Source organism: Setaria italica, chromosome IX (genome assembly GCF_000263155.2).
Source record: "Setaria italica strain Yugu1 chromosome IX, Setaria_italica_v2.0, whole genome shotgun sequence".
Classification (NCBI taxonomy): Eukaryota; Viridiplantae; Streptophyta; class Magnoliopsida; order Poales; family Poaceae; genus Setaria; species Setaria italica.
The window spans coordinates 49,239,366-49,262,481 of record NC_028458.1 but is presented as its reverse complement, the minus strand read 5'-3'; the positions used below and the strand labels follow the sequence as shown (position 1 = coordinate 49,262,481).

The 23,116-nt window shown below is 41.9% G+C and overlaps 2 protein-coding genes across 3 annotated transcripts; one reads left to right on the top strand and one right to left on the bottom strand.

Annotated features, from left to right (window-relative positions):
• Positions 1-3,813: 3,813 nt before the first annotated feature.
• LOC101772427 (phosphoinositide phosphatase SAC8) lies at positions 3,814-12,448 on the bottom strand. The gene is made up of 20 exons (XM_004984795.2): positions 12,168-12,448; positions 11,955-12,029; positions 10,637-10,764; positions 10,422-10,513; positions 9,879-9,936; positions 9,130-9,186; positions 9,004-9,037; positions 8,706-8,786; positions 8,489-8,595; positions 7,732-7,818; positions 7,573-7,650; positions 7,036-7,100; positions 6,300-6,398; positions 6,073-6,172; positions 5,367-5,475; positions 5,216-5,288; positions 5,020-5,113; positions 4,579-4,665; positions 4,346-4,412; positions 3,814-4,206 (listed from the first exon to the last, which is right to left on the bottom strand). Exons 1-20 carry the CDS (start codon positions 12,355-12,357, stop codon positions 4,079-4,081), a joined length of 1,809 nt encoding a protein of 602 aa, XP_004984852.1. The 5' UTR covers positions 12,358-12,448; the 3' UTR covers positions 3,814-4,078.
• Positions 12,449-15,016: 2,568 nt separating this feature from the next.
• LOC101783243 lies at positions 15,017-23,068 on the top strand. 2 transcript variants are annotated; one of them, XM_022822827.1, is made up of 11 exons: positions 15,017-15,558; positions 16,461-18,935; positions 19,322-19,451; positions 19,533-19,618; positions 19,737-19,981; positions 20,432-20,518; positions 20,604-20,703; positions 20,875-21,397; positions 21,717-22,149; positions 22,599-22,648; positions 22,733-23,068. In XM_022822827.1, the coding sequence occupies exons 1-10, from the start codon at positions 15,457-15,459 to the stop codon at positions 22,627-22,629; spliced, it is 4,212 nt and encodes a 1,403-aa protein (XP_022678562.1). In that variant the 5' UTR covers positions 15,017-15,456; the 3' UTR covers positions 22,630-22,648; positions 22,733-23,068. The 2 variants fall into 2 exon arrangements, with proteins under 2 accessions (XP_022678562.1, XP_022678561.1); XM_022822826.1 differs by having other exon boundaries at positions 15,018-15,558; positions 22,588-22,648.
• Positions 23,069-23,116: the final 48 nt, after the last annotated feature.

Below are 23,116 nucleotides of genomic sequence, written 5' to 3'. Positions count from 1 at the left end.
GCTCGCGGAACCGCCGCAGTTGTGGCCGGCAGCTGCACACGAGGCCCTCGTGGTCGGCATCCAGCACCAATTGTTTTGGGTCCACTCCATCGCCTTCCATCAGCAGGAAGCTTTCGAGGTTGGAGCAGGAGGGGTACTATTACTGGAGTTTCTTGCTAACCAACCCACAAATCAAGCGGATTATTGCGTTGGCTGCCTGTTACGAGTGTGTTTGGTTGCATGCACCGCATGATGTATGTATGGATGATTCTGAATGGTATGGTTCACTCCTATTAGTATAATAATGTATTAAATAGGATGGCTTCATTCTGGATAGTTGGTACAATTCAGCCAACCAAATAAAATGATCATTATTATTTTGAACCATTCCATACATGAATTAAATGATACAACCAACCAAATCCATGCCTACATGGTGCCGTTCTGGTTCGTAAGCAAGCTAGGCATAGTATGATGAGTGTATGACCTCACGCTTTGTAGCTACTGCCATCATTTTAATAACTACGTTGAACAAAACAAGGTAGGAGTTGCGGCGCTCGCTGGTAACTGACCTTATGCTACGGCCATGGTGAAGGACGGAGAGATTGAATAGTGTACGTGCATGACTGCTACATGGTGACTACATGATGTCTTAATTTCGTACAAAGGCACCAGGTAGTTTTTAAGACAAGGCTAGTCCCTCTTTTTCGTTTAAGAATTAATTTAGGTGATGTCCTGGTGTTTGTTTCATTATATATATCTCTAGCCTATCTTGCCGGTTGGTGATTACTAAACCCGGTCCCTCTTTCATCTCTGCAATGGTACTGCGGGAATTATCGTTTGCCTTTGCTTCGTGTTTGTGTTTGTTCAGAAGAGAATAATCAGGTGGGCTGCGCAGACTTATGGGCTGCCCAGGAAGAGAAGAGAACAGGCCCAGAGAGGGAGAGGCTGAACAACAACATTCTCCTCCGCCCGGACCCCATCAATCAAATCATCCTGCCCAGCAAATGATCCGTGAACCGGAAAGTCAGAGGCGTTACGGCGTATGAAAACGAGGCTCGCTGCTTCCGTTGCCGCTGCGCCGTGTCCTCTCCCGGCGCCACCCGCGGTTTAATGATGTTGCCGGTTGCCCGTAGCATCGGAAAGCTCCGATCCCTTGGCAAGCAAGAGAGAGCGAGGCTGGGTTAGCCACTTTAGCATTCGTCATCCATCAGAGCCATACTAGTAATACTAAATTTATACGCCGGCAGGCGGCAGGTCACATCCGGACGATCCGGTTGACGCTGAATCTCGGAGAAAAAAAAAACACATGCTACCGCTGCAAGGCCGATGCGAGCTAATTGAACGCCACGTCGCTTTGCTTTCAACCGGCTAGTAGCTAGTACCTCTTCAACGCAAGAGTGCAACGGATGCGGGTGGCGATTGAATGATCGTGACCAAGCGCGGAGGAATCGATCACGATGACGGTGCTCAGAGCAGACTGATTTTGGTTGCGCAGAGAAAGATCGGGCAACGGGTGTGTTACAGCCGTGCAGATGATCCGCGGCGTTCTTCTGGCTCTTCATGAGGTTACCTATACCTACTAGGCTACGGTCCTATTTATTTCCGCTTATAAGCGGCTTATCGGTGGAAATAAGTGAGAATCCCGCCAAACGCTTTGCTTATTTCCACCGATTCTCACTTATGTGGTAAGCCGCTTCAGAAATTTGAACTGCGAGGAGCGAGAAGCGAGAAAATCTTCGCTTAGATTATAATCCAAGCGTGACTAGAAGAAGCGCATACAAACAGAGCCTACTACTCCCCCACGTACGCGGACCGTCGCGGACTCAGTCAAGCACGTCACGTACGTTACCGTGACGCTGAGTAACGCTAGCGGCTCAACGCCACGGTGACATAGCCGATGTCGTCGAGCCACAGGCACAGCCGCACCGATAGATCGTGGGGTCGTCATCGCTTCCACCACTTGTTCTCCATGTTTTTCCTGATCTGCTGGGCGAGGGTGGCGAAGTTCTCGGCCTCGCTCTCGAGCTCCGCGGATTGCTCGGTGATTCTCTGGCGAGATGAGGGAGGGTAGATGACGATGAGTCACCATGGCTTGATCGTGCCCGTAAGCACGGGGAAGAAGTAACTTTCTACTTCGAAATTGGACGTGAAGGGAAAACGTGAACTGGGTCCATTTACCGCGAGTTTCTCCTGCCGCTCCATGAGCTTTTGTTTCGCGTGAGCCGCGGCGGCGGCGGCGTCCTGCAATGTACGACGGTGGAATATAGAGAGATCAGTCCGGTAGATCATCACGTAGCGAGAAACTGGAAATGTTGGTGAAACTGTAGAAAGAAAATTACCCCTTTGAACTTGTATTTGGTGAGGATTTCTTGGGTGCTTTTCTTCCTTGGCGTCTGAACGTCGCTTGATCCTTCAAACAGTTGCTCTCTCTCCACGTCTAGCGATAGTAGCCGGGACACTGTGATTAGGAAAAAGAGAGTACGTACTACGTAGCATACCATTCAACTATTATTGCCGTACCTGTCTTGGTCTTGCTGTTCACAACGGACGTGGACTGTAGTGCTGGTTTTGACGGTGCTTCGTCGTCGACCTTGATGTCATCTGCTGTGGATTATGGCTTGGCTTAGTACGCGCCAGAGGCACAGAGATGAAATGGAAAGAGAGAGACATAACCAATTGTCAATTCTTGTGTTGGCGTTGGTCCCTTATTTCCCATTGCCTACAAGATTGCGCGCCCTGGGCTGTTGGCTTTAGTTTTGCCGTGTGAAAATTTCTTCCAGGTATGCGTTTCCTTTCTCTAATCCTTTTGTGGCGTCGCGAAGAACTCCAGCTGATAGATCCACATCATGCAAGAAGCCCAGCGGTGAGTACCAGATATCATTCTGTACGAGAGAGAAGAATGCAAATTCATATGCAGTGTTACCTGCAACCGAGGATGGACACGACGCAATGCGAGAAAGTCAGCCTTGTTCCAAATTGTTCATTCAAAACATAACAGGAGTCCGGTTTGAGTTCCTAATGCGGGATAGCAAGCAAACAGATGAAAGATATTTGGGCAGTTTGTTTTATGGTAACCACATTTAGACACCTTGAAGCGTGGCCTGCCACGAATTGAGTTAAGGGTCGGTGCTCTTATTTTTGGGTAGCACAATTCCAGCTGATACTTCGTGTTGTTTGAAATAAAATACGACTCAGGAGTCAAACCTGAACGCTGAAATCGGGGTGAGAGTGGAAGTGAGTTCTAAAACAGCAAATACTCCGAGCCCAAATTTCGCTGTGATTGTCACGAATCATATCGAGGTAGAGTAACAAATAAGGGGAAAATATGTTCACAGTGGAAACATCGTCAGTCATACGAAAGTCTGGTGGATAATGCAAGTCCAGTATGTTGTACTCATTTCTGAATGTTGTGCATATTCAAGCATTATCAGAACGATTTAAACCCTATTTTGCAGGCATGAATTTCACCAGAAAAAAAACCCTACCTTTTGCAGGATTCGGAAAAACTTCGGGCAGTACAATCTCCATAGCAACACGAGCTACCTGAACCATTATACTGGCATTGCCTAGTTTTAACCTCCATACGTTCCATAATCAACTTTCCAAACGACCAAACCCCAATGCCAAGCCCTGCGTGGCCGTTTTCTTTGCGTCGGTGCCTGATAAGGGCACGTCTTTGTTATGCGTCACCTTTGCTAAAACGACACGTGGCTGAGGTGTCTTTCTCTGCATTATCAGGCACCGGGGAAATGTTCGCTTTCCGCATATGCAAGATCTTCGCCACCACTTCAGTCACTCTGAAAGATATAGTCCCTCTGCTGTGCCGGGTACTGGTACAAATTTGGAGGTGCAGTTCTTTATTCACAGATACATACCAAGAACCAATGAACTGTTCAGTCTAATTCGGGGTTTCAAATTAGCTTCAGTTTACAGGACTAGAACTGGAAGTCTAATTTGTTGTTAGTTAACTGTTTACAGGACCGGCAGGCTGACCTGCCTCCTTATTTAACCTACTCTTGCAAACAACATTCTAATTCTTTTTTTATCTTTAATTTCTAACACAAAAGGGCGATGTAGGGGAAAAAAGAACCAGGAATTAGATTAGACCACACAAACGGGGCCTCGAGCAAAACTGTTTTCCATTGGCTTTCACCAAGGCTACTACTCCCACTGTCAAGCCCGCGCAGATAATGGAGGAGATGAAGTGCTGTGCATTCCGTCCAACTGCAGATGAGATGAGATGATGAATATACTATTTGTGGTTTGTATAATTTAGATTTTCAAAGAGATGGGCACAGTTAATATAAGAAGCATGACACTATCGAAAACCTCTTAACTCTTAAGACAAGCAAAGCAGGCAGACCTTGACTGAGAGTGAAAGTTGTCGCGGTAATCCCACCAACTATGATTGCTGAAGCCACAGGAAGATACTGCAGTACATTTTCCAACAATTACAAAAAGTAAGAACAAGAGCAAAGTTTTTTAACTATGTTTTCCCCGCCTAGGAGCATGCTGTTTAACCATATAAGGGTAGCAATTCCCACCAATGAAATAAAAAGGCCCACTACCAAGGCAGGCAAAATATTAGTTAATTACCGAAGCAGATTCAAATCCACCAGTCTGAAAAGGAGAAGTGCTGCCTTGGCTGACCGTATAATAACCACTAATAAGATCTAGAGCATCCTGAAGACATTAAAAGAGGCACAACATATGCATAAATTAGTTGAACAAAAAAGGCAAGACTAAAGCAGGTGTTGGCATGAATAATCTAGCATGAGTACAGGGAAAGATAAATTATTAATACAAATGGCCGTGAAGCTGTATCTGAATCAATACATCTTGCAATACATCCTTAAGCATGGACAAGGGAAATGATGACAAGAAATCGTGATACGCTGTGTGAAGTTTAGTTACGCTCCAACCACTGGAGAGCAACAAAAAGGCATACAAGAAACACAACTAAGAGGACTGGTCACTGATAGGACTAGACAAATATTTGGGCGCAATATAAAAATGGCTAGTAATGCTGCCAGTTACCTGTCGCACTCCATCATGAAAATTATTCAAATAATATCGCGAAAGGGCGCTCATGCCATCTTTAATTAGTCCAGGTAATGTCTGCCTTCCATATCTGTGTTACATTGGCAGTTGCCATGCAAGTTAGCTAAGTTATGCACACAGCATAGTGCCACAGTTTATTCATGAATTATTGAGGTAGTAAATGCTAGACTACCTCACTAGATCCCCTTTCAAAGCATAAGAACCCGCATACTCCAGGCTTAGCTCATCACCGTGCTCAACCCATACTGCCAGGCATTATCATAAAATACGTAAAGAACAGTCTACTTATTGGCAATAAACATTTCATCATAAAATTAGCTTACATTTTTTGAATATATCATTATTGTTATCAGAGATAGAAATGCTTTCAGATGATGATAATGCCCCCATCCGCTGCAATTGTGAATCCAACGATTTTCTTGCAAGGAAACTCTGTAAACCAAAGGGATTAGTAACAATCATATGAAATGATAAAACCCATAGTTCATTAGGACATTTTAACAAAGCATCTTTTAGTCTTGTTATTCTGTTATACTAACCATTAGCAATACTTCATGCTCTGCTTAGACCCAAAGGAACTACTGAGCAATGAGCACAGGCTACACCATTGCCTATTAGGATAGTGTTGTCATGTAGAGATGCTCATTAGGCAGTATTAGTTAGGTTAGGACATAGTGGCAAAATATTAAGATCTAACCAAACATGTGCCGGAAGGAAGTAAATTACAGATAGGCTTTCCAATGTCAAAAGATTGTCAGGATAGAAGTACAGAACTATTAGTGAAACTTGTTTCATCTTTCACACCTGTGGACTACAGAAAGGGCTAATGATGAGAATGGGACCTGACGATCAGACATTTTGTAAGTCGAGATGACATGGCTCACTGAGAGATGAACTTTAGAAAATTTAATGCAGTTAATGGAGCTGATTTGTACAGGTATATGGATGTGTGAAGTGCTATCAAGATATACCTAATTAATTTCTTTTGAAAATAATAAAATTACTTGACACAAATAAAATGGAACACACCTGTGTTACATTTGTACGGTCCAGGCAGTCAATGCAGTTGGACCTAACTACACCACTTTGCTCCAACAAAATCTCGCCTTTTGAGTCCATAAGAAAATATCTGCTCAGCTGGCCCAGAAAAGAATCAAGAGCAAATTACTTGCCACAGTTAAACCTTAGTTAGGATAAATCTTTGGTATGTTGAGGAACATAAGTTAAGCATGAAATGTTGGATATTTAAATATTACCCTTGTTTCTGAATAGCTTCCTCAATTTGATTGTAGAGAGCTTGCAAATTATCAAAGTTCCCTCCATGACAGACATGATGGAAATCAAAATGCACGTACCTGTAAGATGGAAGGGCCACATCCAGCATATATCTTATTAACCTTATGTAAATACTAATCCTTGGGAAAATTTAATCATTTCATCATTTGTCATACCCGAAGCCAATAGAATGTAACACCCATGATGGAGAATCAAGGCCGTACAGTGCTCTGAGTGAAATGTGGGTCCCCTAAACATGGGACACAAGTGGAAGGGAAGACCATCTATAAGCTGTCCGGTCAGGATGAAAGCGAGGGACAGAAGTCACAGAACTGAATTGAAATTGAATTGCCTCTACTATTCGTCTTCTCCAATGGGCTCTTCTCACATTATGGCAATTCCTCGGAGCAGCGGTGAGATCCTGGGACATGAGGAAGATGACGAGCACTCACTGATAGAACTGCGTGGCTGCCACCAAGGAATGCCGTGACATGATTAATGAGAAGAGCTGATCGCCCATCGCAGAAGACAAACAGTATAGGGGATTCCATTTCAGTTCAGTTCTGCCCGTCTCTCATCCTGGCTGAGCAGCTTATAGATTGTCTTGCCTTCCACCTGGGTTCCATGGCTATCCACTTGTCAGTCATAGCACTGGACAACTTGCTCTCCATCACGGGTGTTACACAGAAATAAGCATTTCCAAGAAGCATAAATAACCTGACACCATGAATTCTGCCCATTTCAGCAGCAAATGCATTGCTTAAATCTCCTTCATCACCTCGCTGAAAGTGACAACAAGTTAGATGAGCTGCCATCTGTCTCAATGGCCAAAAATAATAGTTGTTTACATGATCCAAGTTACTGTACCAACTACCAGCTACCAGGTAGGACGGTGACTAAATCTCAAGCTTAAATTGCCCTAAGGAGTACATACTTCCCCATATTTTAGATTAAATGAAACTTTTTCCATATTGCATGTGTACTTTTTTTAAAAAAAAAACCGTAGACAAAAGATCGCACATATTGCATGTGTGCTTTTCCAGGAAGACAAGATCCTCCTTAAATCATCTTTTGTTCAAGTGTTCATTTTACTAATGTTGCCAGAAATCAAGCAAAAGTTCCTCCGCTTGAACAAACTGCAAGTTGACACTAGTAAACATAATATAAATAATGTATTTTGCTTTGTAAAATCCATAATACCCATTTGCTTAATCAAACAACAGTATGTTACTTCAGCATGTATACAAAACTTACTTTATCAGTCAAGTCAACAACAACTGTCTCGCCATATCGTTGCGAAAGATCATGGAAGTGGCGTTGAACAACCTTTGGCTGCATGTAGTAATAGCTTGAGAGAAGTCATCATGCTATATTCAGTATGTAGCCACCATGTAAATGATTACAAGTTCTTACAGTTTCTTCATGTTCAATAATGCTGAGACGTGGTTTGTAGCTCAAATCCACTATTTGCTCCCAGAGAAGTGGAATAGAACCTCGAACCTAACAAAGTAACAAGGGGATATGAAAGCTTGTAAAGCATTGAAAATGGGACACAGTATAGCTATAATTAAATATGCTTATTCATCATATGTGCTACACAGTATCAAAAAAAGAAAGACTAATTACCGGATTTTATGGACAATAACAAATTTGAACCTTAGTCAAACTACATGGACAGTGGACATCCACAGAAATTTCTTAAGGTCCCACTCCCTCCGTTTCAAATTGTAGGTTGTTTTGGCTTTTCTAAGTTCATAGATGTTTGTATGCATCTAGACATACACTATATTTAGGTGCATACAAACATCTATGCACCTAAAAAGCCAAAACGACCTACAATTTGGGACGGAGGGAGTATATCATTTGACCATAAATTGTAAAAAAAAAACTATTATCCCATACTGAATAAAGGGGAGAGAAAAAAAAGGATCTTTTCAGGGTCATTCTTGATCAGTTTAAATAGTTATGATCATTTAGATGACGGGGTCTGATGTCATGTTTCATCTTGGGTTAGATTTTATTAGTTTGCATGTACTGAATCCAAATGCCATTCTAAACCTATGACATAGCACTGGTTTAAAAAAATCAGTCACAAAACTACTTATAGGCTGCATTAAGGATGCTCATCATCATCCAACAAGAAGTTTCATTCATTATATCATGAAGTCACCTGTATAAATGAGGATGTGAGACCTTCATACTCAACCAACTGTTCTGTTTCTACAAAATTTGCAGTGGCACCTTCAAGATTTGCGCCCCTTCTCCACATTCTTGTTCCTGCAATGGGTGAATGACAGAACAATACAATTCAGAAATCTCATCCTGTTCTATAAGTACTCATGTTTCAAGAAATGTTAGCAAAAAGGAACAAATATAGAAAGTCCAACCTAGACGTCTGTTGCATCTCCTTGAGAACAATGTTATCCTGACAGGTCTATCCTTCAAGGTAAATTGCGCTGACTGAAAACGTAAAAATAGTTAAGGACAGACCAACTTCCTGGAATCCTGGTCATGTTTATCCTCCAATGGAGAAAAAACAATGGGAACAGCATGTTACACCCTTCCAATTTGGATAGAAAGATAAAGAAACCAAAGTGATGCATGCAAAGCAAGTATATTCACACCACTAAGTAATAAAGATATGAAAAATAGCATGTCATGATTTTTTTTGAATTTTTTGGATATTTCCTTGTATCAAAGGGATGATGAACTCATCAAGCTGCAAAAAAATAATCCAGAAAAATAAGTAAGAACATAAGCAAGGAGACAAATCAACAAAATACACATTACGGTCCCTTCATAGATGTTTACCTTAGCTTCAATAAGCTCCTCTAATAAATTTTTGTTCCAAACAAAACGTGGATCAGCCTGAGTAAAGTGAAAAAAGTAGTTAGCACAATACAATTATTCAGAAAATCAATAAGGTGGGGAAAAACTATAATAGGAATGATTCCTTATCGGGAAAAAAAGTGTGCATGATCCTAATACAATAAGGAAATGTTTTGCTATGAAAGTTTTTGCAGCATTTCTCCGAATATCATGCTCACTACCCACTTCAAAATGCCTTGGCACATCAAGCTTCAAATAATAAGAACAGCAGAACTTGCGCTCACATTTATAAACATATTACAAGTCAATCAGGTTTTTGCAGCAAAGCATTACAATGCACAGATCAAGTTCACGACGTCCTTTTCTAGGATTAGACACAACTGATAGAAAGGGCAGACACCGTCAGAAACATGCTCTGATAAGCTCAATCAAAAAGTGATAGTGGCAGTTCACAATGCAGATGGAAAACATTGCATAATATCTGCTAGCATGTGATATGTTTCACTGTTATATTTATGCATCATGAGTCATTAGACCAATCTGAGCTTGTTTTACAAGCTTTTGCTTGCTTAAGTTACAAATGTGTTTCTTTAAATTGCAAATGCATTCTAGTAACTCCTATTGTTTGGATCACACTTCTATTTAAAAAGTGCATGCCTGTCAACAAAAACTAACTATGCCACAAAGATTTGAATACTGTGGAACATACGAAACAATAAATCATCACGAACCTGCTTCCATAGTGGTTTATGTATCCTCCCTGCAGCCAACTTGGATGCCCTCTGCAAACTACACAATAAAATCTATACTGAAGTTGGCTTCAAAAGAAGGTACGAGAGAGGACTGCATCATCACATGCTTTCCATCTTGTCAGATGCCAATCCGGTGTAACAAAAGATGCACCAAAGAGGCATTCAGTAGATGATACAGTCATACATCTACAACCTATTAAAAGGCGCTCGATATATCCTACATCCAGAACCTACCACACATTTGTAAGTTACAATGAAATTAACAAGCGATCAATTAGATTTATCCTTGATTTATATGCGCAGCTAAGTTTCTGATATTTAAGTCCAAGCAGATAACAGAATTATGGTGATAATGTAAGGCCCCAAACCTAGTAACTTGTATGATATAGAGCGTGACGAGTGAAAAATTGTCATAGGCAAGTAAACTCACACTGTATAATGGTTATCTGCATTTTTTTTAATATTAAAGGTGATATGCCTTTTGGTACCTTTATTGAGTTACATGCATGACGAAGTACTTACTTTAGCGTCAAATCCCTGTCATATGAGTAGTACAGTCCACAAGTAGTTTCTGCAATTCTCAGGAGAGACATGAAGTACGCCTCATCCCTTTTCTGCAGGCAGATAGTACAGAAAACTTAAATGCAGTGACCAAGTACCAGAGAAATATAGCAAGTGCTTAGTCATGACCAAACAATGTGTGTGAAACTACACGCTAAGTGATAGTTTCTCCATACTTCCTGTGAAGTCAAGTGCTTTATAGCGTCATTGCAGCATAAGAATTTCATTGAGTTCACATGGTATACAGGGGAGCCTTGATAAGAGCCAGCATCTTTTTGAGAAGTGATGACGAGTACATAACTTCCTGATGAAAACAAAGATTTGCAGAGTGAGAGGTAAATTTAAATTCCACTTGACAGGTAAATTAGCAAATAGTTGAAAGAGCAGGATTGTTTTATTGCATGACCCTGTCATCCTGTACTGTACAGCACAAAGTACAGTTGTGATCTTTATTTTGCAGTTAATTTGTTGGCCCTTGGCATTTTAGTTTGTTACTCCTTGTTTCTATATTCTGCTACTATGGCATTCTGCTGCACAAGCAAGTTATAAAACTGCATCCAGATAAATTATAGTAAATGGATGTAACAGTGAATGCAGCAATGATAGCATATCAGTTCATACTGGTAAATTTCTAGTTTAGAATATGCTACCAGTTTATTGCTAAAAATGAAATCCTAGGTGCAAGAACCAAGAGTCTATGATTTTTAATGGAACTTTCCTTCAAATCCTAACTACATCTTTGTACATCACAAGTACTTCTGCCACATTAGTAATTAGTGGAATGAGATTCTGTGTTAACCACTAAAACCAGTACACACTACATAGTGTAAGAATACCACAATGAAATGAAAAACTAACCAAAAATACATCCAGGGTGTAACCAATTGCTCCATTTTGCCTCCAAGTATTTTAGGTTGAATAGCAGTGGACTGTAATTTAAGGTTTTCCTTTCTGTTAGCTGTAGACATTTCATATTCAGTTGACCAATAGATGCGTTGATATGGCGCTGTGCAGCAGGTGCTAAATTGACCAAATCACATTATCAATAGAGTTTAAAGTACTTCTAGCCATAAATGCAGCAACACATAGCACAGCTGTTCATAGTTCCTACAGTAACCAACTTTTAGTTCGGAACACATTGAAACATAATATATGACCAAAACGGAAGTCCGCGGGCGAAGCATCAAACAGAGTGGCATTTCATGCAGTTTTTCACTAGGGTTACAGCTCTACTTGTACCTTATGACTGAGAACCTCTCTAGCCAAACAAGCTCAGGTTAATATGTTTGAATTACACAATAACCATTTCACGGCTAAATGTGGGCAGACAGTCATTCCATGGTGCTGGTTCCTTGGAGCATACAAGTAGGATCACATGGCAGTTGAAACCGCTCCAGAAGTGATATTAATGACAGCAAAGGAAAGCACTGTGCTGGGGAAAAAGCACATAAAAACAGTATGATCCGAGGTGGCGCGTGAAATTAGGTGACTCACCGGCGAGCAACCTGATGATGCCGGCCACTCCGTATATCCTCGACACCTTGCAGTCGCTCCCCACCGCGGCTTCCTCTGCACGAGAACAAAAGCAGAGGTGATGATTGGGTGAACCACCAGCACTTCGCCGATTGGCGAGCCTAACTTCAAAACGACACAAATCCAGAAGCACGCTTCGCGGCCGGCGAGGTGCTGCAAGGTTTATGGATTGACCTGGGGAGAGAGGGCGGATGGAGCCCCCCGAGCGGGTGACGGCGAAGGCGGCGCCGCCGCTGTCGAGCGAACGGATCACGTAGCGGTCGCGGAACTCCCGCAGCTCGAGCTCGCGGCTGCAGGCGCCTGGACGGAGGGGCTCCTCGGCCAGCAGCGGCGCTTCGTCGGCGTCGGCGTCGGCCCTCGCCATCGGCGGCGAGCCGCGTGCTGCCGCACCTGGTCTCGGTCTGGATTGGTTGCTTGGATCCGAACCGGGGGAGGAGAGCCAGACGGACGTGTGAGGGAACTGCCGGAACAGACGTGTAACGTGTTGCTGATCTGGTATCACATGTGGGCCAGCTCTGGATTTACTACGTGGGGCCAGGAGTTGGTGGGGAAAGGGCCCACTAGACGCGAACGAACTACAGGTCACACTTGTGCTCATTTTTATGCGGTAATGCTAGGAAAAAATCGGACAGCTCAATATATGTTTCAATAGTTCTGAACTATTGTTTCCGTATGTTTCACAGTGAATGTTGCATAAAACACTACATAAAACATAGTGTTTATGTTGCGGCGGGAATTTTCTATCACAAAGTCAAATGATGTAGTTATTTTTTCGCATATTTTTCAACGTTGCAACTGTAGATTTTTTGTGTTGCGGATGTTTTATTTAGGCTCTATGCATAAGTGCGACGATGTACCACCTAGAAATCCTAGCCGCCGTCTTGACCTGATCCTCTCGTGAAATCCTACTTGGATCAGTCTTAATGCACAGTTTCGTTACACAGTTACGAAGATTGTGCTTATTAGGTGTCATGGGGAAAAACTCCTCTCTCATATGAGAAAACTCCCTCTCATAATAATCTTACCAAGTTAGCATTTTGCTGATGTGGCAATAAATTTAATGCTCATGAAACTTCTATGAAACCTCCATTAAAACTGCCTTTTGGATATACATTACCCACGACACAATCACGTAGTGTTCCACCCTTATACAGTGTGAATACCATGAAAAAGGAGCTATATGGGAGCTAGGGGCCTCAACCTGAAAACTCTGCGGAAGAGGAAGAGAAGGAACGAGAAAGAGATGAACAAGAGGTGAAGATGGAGTTGTTGGCTTGCTAATGTGGTTTTTGTGGTGCTGATTTACAATGAGGATGATGCCAAAAAGTTGTTGCCGAACGAAGGCACAATCATACATGAATGAGACAACGAGTTCATGGCAAAATCGACCGTTTCTTCTTCATTAAGACGCATAATGATGGGCTAAACTTTTCTAACTCCTCTTTCCATTACACATGTCTAGCACTAACGACCATAATCTTATTTTCCTCGTAAGAGCGCTACACATCAGCGGTCTCATAGGTCGTCTCATGCAGTGCCATGTAGGATTTTTGATGATATAGATGAGAGAGAAAGAGGCCACTGTTTCGCGAAGCAACCACCTCATAAGCTAAATTGTAGGATTACGAGACAATTCAACAATCATTGTACGAGTTATTGTTACCATACAACTTATAATATTTCTTTTTTCATATGCACAAATTAAGGAGACAACTCATGTGTCAATGCATGAGACCGTCTATTAGACGACAACAATATACTTGCCTGGTATACGAGTTTGCTCTTTTTTCCGAGGGTCAACGGGGCTACGGGGGAGAGTATCCCCACCTGATTTCCGCTTCTTGCAAGCCAAAAGATTACATCATAAGGTTCAGCATATTTTGGGGAAAAACTAAAGTACAACCATTTGCTTCAATGTTCTACGGAACAGGAAACAGACTACACCATACTTCAGCGATCCAGCGTTTAGGGCGAGGTCAACGACAGCTCCAGAGGTGAGCGTCCAGAAGCGTCCACTTTGCTCCTTTTAACCGAGGTTCATGGGAAGACAAAAATTAGAGGTGATTTTCTTTTTCTTTCCATCTCTTAAAATTGGTACCATATAGCATACGGGAGGAACGGATTTGAGAATTGAGACCACGAACTTACCAGATATACTACTCCCTCCATTCCAAATTATAGATCGTTTTAATATTTTAAATTTATAGATATTATTATGTATCTTAGATATAGTGTATGTATATGTGTATAATAATATTTATGAATTTAGAAAAAATTAAAACTACTGGGAGTAGTCAAACCTCACCTGTGGCTAGTCGTATGCCCGTGTATAGCGAGACCTCCGCAGCAGTCGTCATAGCCAAAGGCAATTCGGGAGGAATATCAATTCCACTTTGAGCCCGATTTGACATCCCATTCTGACACGAAGGCCAGCCAGAACAAGCAAAAGGACTAGGCCATGTTTAGTTACCTCCCAACTCCCAACTTTAACACTATGTAAAAAGAAGATTTCCCATCACATCAAACTTGCGGTGCATGCATGGAGTACTAAATGTAGACGAAATCAAAAACTAATTGCACAGTTTTGTTGTACTTTGCGAGACGAATCTTTTAAGCCTAATTAGTCAATATTTGGACAATAATTCATAAATACAAACGAAACGCTACAGTGTGCTACAGTGCCGGAACAGGAATTTTGCATCTTCCAAATTGGCCAACAAAACAAGGCCTAGACCCTGTCCAAAGCCATTGCCTAGCATAAAACGGCTCAAGAATCTCCGTATCGTCCTCTCTATCGAGCCTGCTAGAAAGGGGCCAGACAAATAAGGTTTGAATTGCGTGCAATCTTTTTGTTTCCGAGAATGTTAAATTGCGTATAATCTGGTCCATCGATTTCCAATCCAACGAACAAAATGCAGTAATCCTAACATCCTGAATGAGGAATTTTATCTGCAGGCAGGTGGAAGAACTACAATCTTTTCTCTTCACGCGAAAGCCGCCAACGCTGAAAGCCTGCAGCAAGCAGCACTAGTGCCGTACCGAGCACAGGTACTGCGTTCCAAAATATCATCATCACTCAAATAACAAAAATTAAAAAAATTATAAACAACTGAAAGAACAAAATGCTGCAAATTCCCATCTCTTATTCTGGAACTAAAGGGAAATAACACGAATTTATCTGAAACTAAAGGGAAGTAGCACAAATTTAAGCGGATCAAGGCTAATAAATCAGCAGACCTAAAGCCCACGTTAATCAGTCAAAATGAGCGCGTAACAACCGGCACCGCCTCGTCGCAAGAGGAAACAAACCTCTCTGCTCTACCTGGCCGTCTCCGCCTCCTTTGGCTTCTCCTCGGCTCCTCCTCGTATCGCGGGGCTACCAGTCCAACACCGCCGCCTTCGCCACCCAACTCCCACCAAACCAAGCCTTACCCCCACACCCGCCGCGCGGCCCCGGCCCGCAATGGCGCGCGGGCCGGCTAAGAAGCGTCGGCGCGAGTCGTCGCCCCCAGCCGCCGCCGCGGCGTGCGGCGGGAGGAAGCTCCTCACCGGCGAGCACGTCGAGGTGAGCGCCACCCGCACGGTCGTTACGGATGAGGCCCGCCGCATTGCGGTCGAGGGTGGTGGTTCGCGGGGGACGGGCTGGGCGCTGGGGTTTACGGTTTCTTGGGTTTCGCGATGCTCGAGGTTGCTGCTAATGATCGGGGCGTGATCAGTCGATTTTCGGTTTAATCTCGATACCGAGCATCGGTCATTGTCGTGGCGCGCGAGGGTTGGTCGCGGCCGGGGATGATCGCGAATGCGTCCGCGTGGTTAGTGGTTACAAATAGCATGTTCTTGTTAATCTGCAGTGATGTCGGTGCTTAATTACATGTGTCTAATTGGACCGCGGAGCTTTTTATTGGGTGGTTGGAGTGACCTCATCTTATTCATGCGTAAAGGCGACAAAAAAATTGTATCTTTTGGCTCAGTAGCAATAGCACGTGCAAATAGTTCAGAATCTTGGCGTCTTGTTTCTGTCTCCAGTGAGTTCCGATAGTATTATTGGCCTCTAAGCAAAGTGTCAAAAATTGCATCAGCTACCGTTCTTGAGCTATTTGCCACAGATAACAGTTGCCTTTTGCATCTTTACCATTAATGCCTGGCAGTTGGGCTGCGTTGCAGTAATTAGGTAGGAATCAATAGCCAAAATAGGAATTGATGATCCTATTTGTTGCCTGTATATGTATGGATTGAATTTGACCTGCCATTGAGCCACTGATGTTTCACTATCCCTTTTAACACACCCCTGGAGTTTCCTTTAGAGTTAAGTTTTCCCAATGGACTCATTGTTTTTGCGACACACTGATGATTGTTGGATATAACAGCCCCTGTTTTTCTTTTGCACTGTCACTTACACTATGTCTGCCCTCATATTGTGGATGGAAGCACCTGCCCGTTATTCAGTGATATCTTTCTCTTCTGTAGGTGCTCAGTTGTGATCCAGGGCTATGTGGCTCGTGGCATCAAGCTGTTGTTACTGGTATTTTGGACAATGCTCGTACTGTAAGATATATTGATTTCATTGACGAAAATGGATTGCCTCTTGTCGAGAATGTTCAAGTGTCAGATGCCATTGATGGCAAGTCAAGTATGTCACTTGCCACTGATGGCAACTCAAGCATGGCTGGGGAACTCATTCGTGGGACTGTAAGGCCGATTTGTCCACATCAACCATTGCAGGTATCGGAAGCAAGCTATGGGCTCTGTGTTGATGCATTCTTGGAAGGATCCTACTGGGAAGGTGTCATTGTTGATCATGCTCAAGGCTCCACGGAAAGGAAAGTCCTTTTTCCAGATGAAGGTGATGAATGCAATATAGGGGTTGATAAGCTACGACTTACTCAAGACTGGGATGAAGTTACAGGGAAATGGAAACCACGTGGAATCTGGTTGTTTCTCCAGATGCTATTGGCACATGAAGAGAGAGATGGTTTACCTGTATCAGTCAGGCAGATATGGTTTGACATGAGATCAAAACCTGCTTTTAGGACTGATGCCAAAATGTGGATGTGCCGAACAGAAGCTTTTTGGGAGAGATCACTTGCCAATCTCATTGCTGAGTTGTGGTCTATATGTGGCAGGCCTACCATAGATGGATATCAAGTTGAAACCTATTCTACAGTGGTAGAAGGTTCAAACTCAGCAGCCTTTCAAAAGGAGAGAGTTGAGACCACTGTCTTGGATAAGCTGGATCCTAATCCAGCTGTTCTCTTCCAAACCTTGTCAGAATACACCTCATGCTATCGCAACAATAAAAGGAAAAGTGCTCTTGTCAAAAAGGAGTTGGCAAAGCAACACCTTAAATCTTTAGGATGGACCATGCTGGATGACAGAGGTAAGAACAAGTTTTACATCTCACCTGATGGTAAGAGGTTCCCATCTTTTCTAGGAGCATGTGAGGCATGTTTAGCATCAAAAGAAGCAAACGCTGACCAACATTCTCACACAAATAATTTGCTTCTAGATAGTGCTAGTGTGGTGCACAAGAATGCACATTACATCCCAACCCGCATGGATCTCATCTTGAGAGAGAACAAGTCCAATGATAAATTAATCGAAACTTCATCAAGACCTTGGGAGTCAGTTCAACTGGATGCACAATTTTCCCCGCAGATAGTATCACTTCTTGCTAATTACCAAGATGGCACTACTGTTCTACAGAGGCGAATCAACAGAACTCAGAGTTTAATGTTGAAGAAGCATCTGCTGGCATTGGGCTGGAGTATTGAGTTCAAAATTGATGAAATGATTCTAGAAAATGGCCATCATAAAAATATTATGAGATACAGGTACGTGTCACCTGACGGGAAAACTTATGCTTCTGTCATTCAGGTAATATGCAGCTTCATAGTTGGAAGTGTTAAACAAGTTGATGGAAACAGAGTGGACAATATAACTGACAGGCACAATCATCGGACAGCACCAAAAGAAGATGTTCATGCGACAGTGTCGACAGACCTGGCAAGGCTTGGTAAACGTAAACGAGGGGATAAATTTGGTGCCCTTGGAGAATACATACACTATATGGAAGCTGATAAGCAAAACTCCAGAACAAGGAAACTGTTGAGATCAAACGCTAAGAAGTTTCTCAAATCTGCTGGATGGAATTTTTGGCTAAAGCAGAAGTCTAGAAGCAAACTCGAGTTGAGGTATAGTGCTCCACATGGCAAGTCCTACAACTCTCTAGTGGCAGCATGTAAAGGATACCTAGAAAAAGAATATGAAGAGAACAGTGATACAAGCTTTGGAAGTGCCGACCAGGATTCTACTGATGGTTCTATGCATCCATCCAAATTGATAGCACTCAGTGGTCGGCTAAGGGATTCAAGTAGAAGGCAGGATATGCCAGTTTTGGACAGATGTAATAACATGTTTACCTTATCTACACGTCATGGAAAATCTAGGAAAAGAAAATCATCTTCAGTTCCTTTGACACCTTTTCTTTGTTCAAGACATGGACGGGCCCTTCCAAGTCAGCATCGTGCGAAGACAGTTTTGTCTTTGTTGATAGAGAAAAATATTCTGTTACCAAGAGATAAGGTTATCTATAAGCAAATAAGTGATGGACCTGGGATAAAAGAAGGTTCTATTAGTAGAGATGGAATAAAATGCATGTGTTGCAACGAAATATTCACTATGGAGAATTTTGAATTTCATTCTGGGAGCAATACTCCATTACCTTCCACTCATATGTTTTTAAAGGATGGAAGATCCCTATCACAGTGTTTAGTTGAATTCATGGGCGGAAACAAGCCCAGAGCTTCATTGCATGTGCGCTTGAAGGGGAGAAATTCTGATCTGGAAAGTGATTCAATATGCTCCGTGTGCCATGATGGTGGGGAACTATTACTGTGTGACAATTGTCCATCATCTTATCATCATGACTGTGTCGGTTTGGAGGTACTCCTTTATCCCTATCCAAGTGAACCTAGTTACTTTGCCTCGAGTTTCTATCTTCTGTTGCCTCTATTGTTGCAAGCTTCCAGTAAGTAGGCTGGCAACATGACAGTGTTAACCATACACTTACTTTTCCATTTGCTTTAGTTACATGATCATTAGTACTTTGATTAACATTTTCTCACTCAAGTGCCAAACTATATGATTGGTAGTGAGAACTTGCAATAAATGTTCCTCTCTTTTGAGCATGAGGAGCATGTGGTTTAAGCATCATAGTTACCTGATACCATCACTGTATTTCCTCTGTTCTTGTTTCTCCATAAGTTTTCCTTTCTATTTTCCCTTGCTTGTTTGAAGAACAATATTTCAGTAGCAATCTGTTTTTGTAGGCCATTCCAGAAGGAAGCTGGTACTGCCCATCCTGCAGATGCAGTATTTGTAACTTGAGTGATTATGATCCTGATAGCAGCCAATTCACGGAGAAGACAATAGTGTACTGTGATCAGTGTGAACGAGAATGTATGCTTATTTCAACATTATGAATACAATGTTCCAGATTTTGTTTTTGGACTGCTGATTTTGTTCACCTTTTTTTGATAGATCATGTCGGTTGCACTAGAAATAATGGCCATCAGCTTATCTGCCGACCAGAAGGGTGTTGGCTTTGCAGCAGTGGATGCTCGAAGGTATTACTTGATAAAAATTGCTAAATTTTACCCTGAATAACTTTAAAATAGAAGTTGAACTTGATTCATTCTCATTCTGCTTTCTTTCAGACAGTAAATGATTCACTCTATTGTGCAGATATTTCAACATTTGCAAGAACTCATTGGGAAATCAGTTCCAACTCCAGTTAAAGGTTTATCTTGTACTATCTTGAGATTTTATAGAGAAAATGGCAGTGACCGTGGTCATTATGATGATGCAATAATGGCAGAACATTATGGCAAGTTGTGCATTGCGCTTGATGTTCTTCATGAATGCTTTGTTACTATTATTGAGCCTCGCACACAGAGTGATATTTCTGAGGATATTGTCTTCAATAGAGAGTAAGAAGCGCTACTGGACCATTTCTGTGCATCTGTTTTTATTTCACTTTCCATTGTTCTTGTACTGATTACTCTTTGTAGATAGACTTGTGAGTTGTGACTATTCTGGAATAGTTAATATTTGTACATTTGCAAAGAGTTGAAACAGTATAATTTTATTAAAGGTTAAATATTTTACTGAATTGCCCGAATGGAGCTACACTAACTTTAGTTGTGCAACGCTAGTCAGCAAAGTTAATCTATTTTTCACTCCCCTTTACACCTCCCACAGGATGGTAAATTTGTTTGAAATACCAGTTGTTTTTAGTCTATTGAGCACGATTGTACATCTATATTCTCTATTCATATTATATATTTATTTTTATGTGTTTTTGGTTGGTGTTTTTTTGCTCATTATCTATTGGTATAGTGTACGCTGCTCTGAGTAACTTTTGTATCTATCCTTCACAGATCGGAACTCAGACGATTAAATTTTAGGGGTTTCTACACAATACTTCTCCATAAAGGTGGTGAAATAGTATCTGTCGGCACTTTTAGGTATATGCCTCTGTTGTTGTCCATAGCAATTGAACCTTTTGTTAAGCATTTTTGTCCATGTCCAATTATTTCCTTTCCTGATTAGGATATGCGGGCAGAAATTTGCTGAGCTGCCTCTGATTGGTACAAGAGTTTCATATCGTCGACAAGGGATGTGCCGACTTCTAATGAATGAACTGGAAAAGGTTTGTACTTATTAAATATATTTTAAAACCTTCTGTGATGGTATTTTTGTTTAAATATTGCAATAAAAGCTTCTTTCAAAAGAAAATGTAACAAAGCGTTTACATTTGATCCTCAAATACTCCCACCATTTCCAGGGTGGGTGCTGATTTTCACTCTCTTTTTACTTGCAGTTGCTTTTTGACTTGGGGGTGGAAAGACTTCTGTTACCGGCAGTTCCCGAACTTCTGGAAACGTGGACAGGCTCATTTGGTTTCACAGTGATGTCGAACTCTGATAGGATTGAGTTGGCAGAGAACAGCATTCTCAGTTTCCAGGGAACCACCATGTGTCAGAAGGTTTTAAATGTTGCATGCAACAATCTGCAAGATCAAAATGTTCCATCGTTGTCCAACTCTGGGTTGGCAGACAAAAAATTTCTGAGTTTTGACAAAAGAACTATATGTGACAAGGCTGTAGATATTGCATCCACTCATTCAGACATGTTGAATGGAACAACGATTTCTCTTAGTTTCAACAGAACAACTGTATGTGACAAGGCTGTAGATATTGCATCCTCTTGTTCAGAAGTATTGAATGGAACAGCGATGCCCACCTCTGACAGAGAATTGGCTGAAAACTCCAGTCTCTATTCTCCTGGAAGCAGTTTATGCCAGAAAGTTATCAACACGTGCAGTTATCCAGAAGGATTAAATGGTCTCTCTCCACCCTCTTTCCGTTTGTTTATCACTTGCTAGTTGGTTTTCTGAGCACACTTCTTGGATATTAGTTTCTTAATATGTAAGCTGAAAAGTAGTTCAAATTCATTTCTTTAAAAAAAGGAACAAAATTTCAGCATTCTACATGACTAATGCTTTCTCTGCATTTTGATGTGTTTGGCTGCTTGCACATATTTATGTATGAAACAACAATGATTTTTTGAGGAGAAAATAATATTTTGATAAACTAGCAAATGCTTCGAATGTGCTCATGGTTTGCATGTTTTTAATACAACAATTTTTATTGGCAATTTTAGGGTTTGATTACCAAGTGGAAGACAGTGGCATCATTGGTGAGACCATGGAAAGTGATTGTCAAGAAGGCACTTCAATAGTGATAGAAGGGATGGAGCAACTGGAGCCAGAGCTGGTGCATGAAATTCAGAATAACAGCGGTGAAGAGGGCATTTGTTCCATTGATGGTCTGAATAGTATGCCAGACCCTCAAGTTGGTTTGGCAGTGGAGCCAGAGCTGGTACTGAAAATTCAGAATGACAGCGGTGAAGACGGTATTTGTTCCATTGATGCTCCGACTAGAACGCCAGACCCTCGAGTTGGTTTCACAGTGGAGCCGGACCTGGTACTGGAGATTCAGAATAACAGCGGTGAAGAGGGTATTTGTTCCATTGATGCTTCGACTGGTGAGCAAGTTGGTTTAACAGTGGACATGCATCAGCAACCGTATGGCAGGTATGGTTTCTTCTGTTAAGGGCAGATAGGGTTGGCTTATAAAAAAACTCTATTTGTGCTTGCTTGACTGAACTCAAAGAGGTGGCATTGTGGAATTTGCATACTTTGTTACATCTCTCTTTAACTTTTTAAATAACCTTGTTATCAGGGCCATTTTAGGACAAATGCTACATTTAATTGATCCTGACAAATAACCAGCCATTAATGATTTGTATTTGGGAGAAAACCAAAACAAAACTGCAGTATAAGCTGCCAGACATTCCATTCTCCTAGTTGGCAATCTGGTTTACTATCTATACTTTCTCGGTGAGACAGCATCTTGTTTATAAGAACTAACGATTTCTCTGGTAACTTGATTAAAAACAGTTCTTTACTACAACCTTTACATGAACTTGTATATTTTTCCTTTACTGGGTACTGATTGTGCTCCATTTCTAGTGCCGGTGCAGATCAGTGCAGCGAGAATTGCACTTTGCCTGATGAGGCTCAGCCTGTAACAGTAAGTACATGCTCCGAATAACTTCCTGATTATTTTTTGGAAGCTGCTGGTGTCGCTAAGGATAACTCTCCCTATGTTTTGCAGCGAAACACAGCTCCAAGATTGAAATACAAGTTCTCAGGAAAATGCTACGAGCGGGTCAAAAACGGCGCTCCCCCTAGGAATGTCTGGCTCAGAGTCTCCACGAAATAATAACCAAGGGTGGATCCACTGGAGCTGTGGATGTAAGAGGATGAATTTTGCGGAATAAACTAAGCCGTCATCATCGGCTTGGCCTTGTCTGTGCGCCAGTCGAAACTAACCTAACCAGGCTACGGAAGTGATTGTGTAGTGTACTAGTATGTTGCTTACTTGTTTGACAATGTAAGTTAAGGATATCGACCTTAAGTCGGCTATAAGGAGGAGAATATGTTGGATCAATTTCTGTGGATGATTTTACCCTTTGATCTTCGGTATATATACCTCTCT

Excerpts from the sequence above, each read along its gene's own strand:
- LOC101772427 (XM_004984795.2), bottom strand. The coding sequence starts at position 12,357 with ATGGCGAGGGCCGACGCCGACGCCGACGAAGCGCCGCTGCTGGCCGAG. Across the intron at positions 4,413-4,578 it reads GTGGATTTGAATCTGCTTCG|TATCTTCCTGTGGCTTCAGC; the intron begins GTAATTAACTAA and ends AATGTACTGCAG. Across the intron at positions 4,207-4,345 it reads AACTTTCACTCTCAGTCAAG|TTGGACGGAATGCACAGCAC; the intron begins GTCTGCCTGCTT and ends TCTCATCTGCAG.
- LOC101783243 (XM_022822826.1), top strand. The coding sequence starts at position 15,457 with ATGGCGCGCGGGCCGGCTAAGAAGCGTCGGCGCGAGTCGTCGCCCCCA. Across the intron at positions 15,559-16,460 it reads TCACCGGCGAGCACGTCGAG|GTGCTCAGTTGTGATCCAGG; the intron begins GTGAGCGCCACC and ends TCTCTTCTGTAG. Across the intron at positions 21,398-21,716 it reads TTATCCAGAAGGATTAAATG|GGTTTGATTACCAAGTGGAA; the intron begins GTCTCTCTCCAC and ends TGGCAATTTTAG.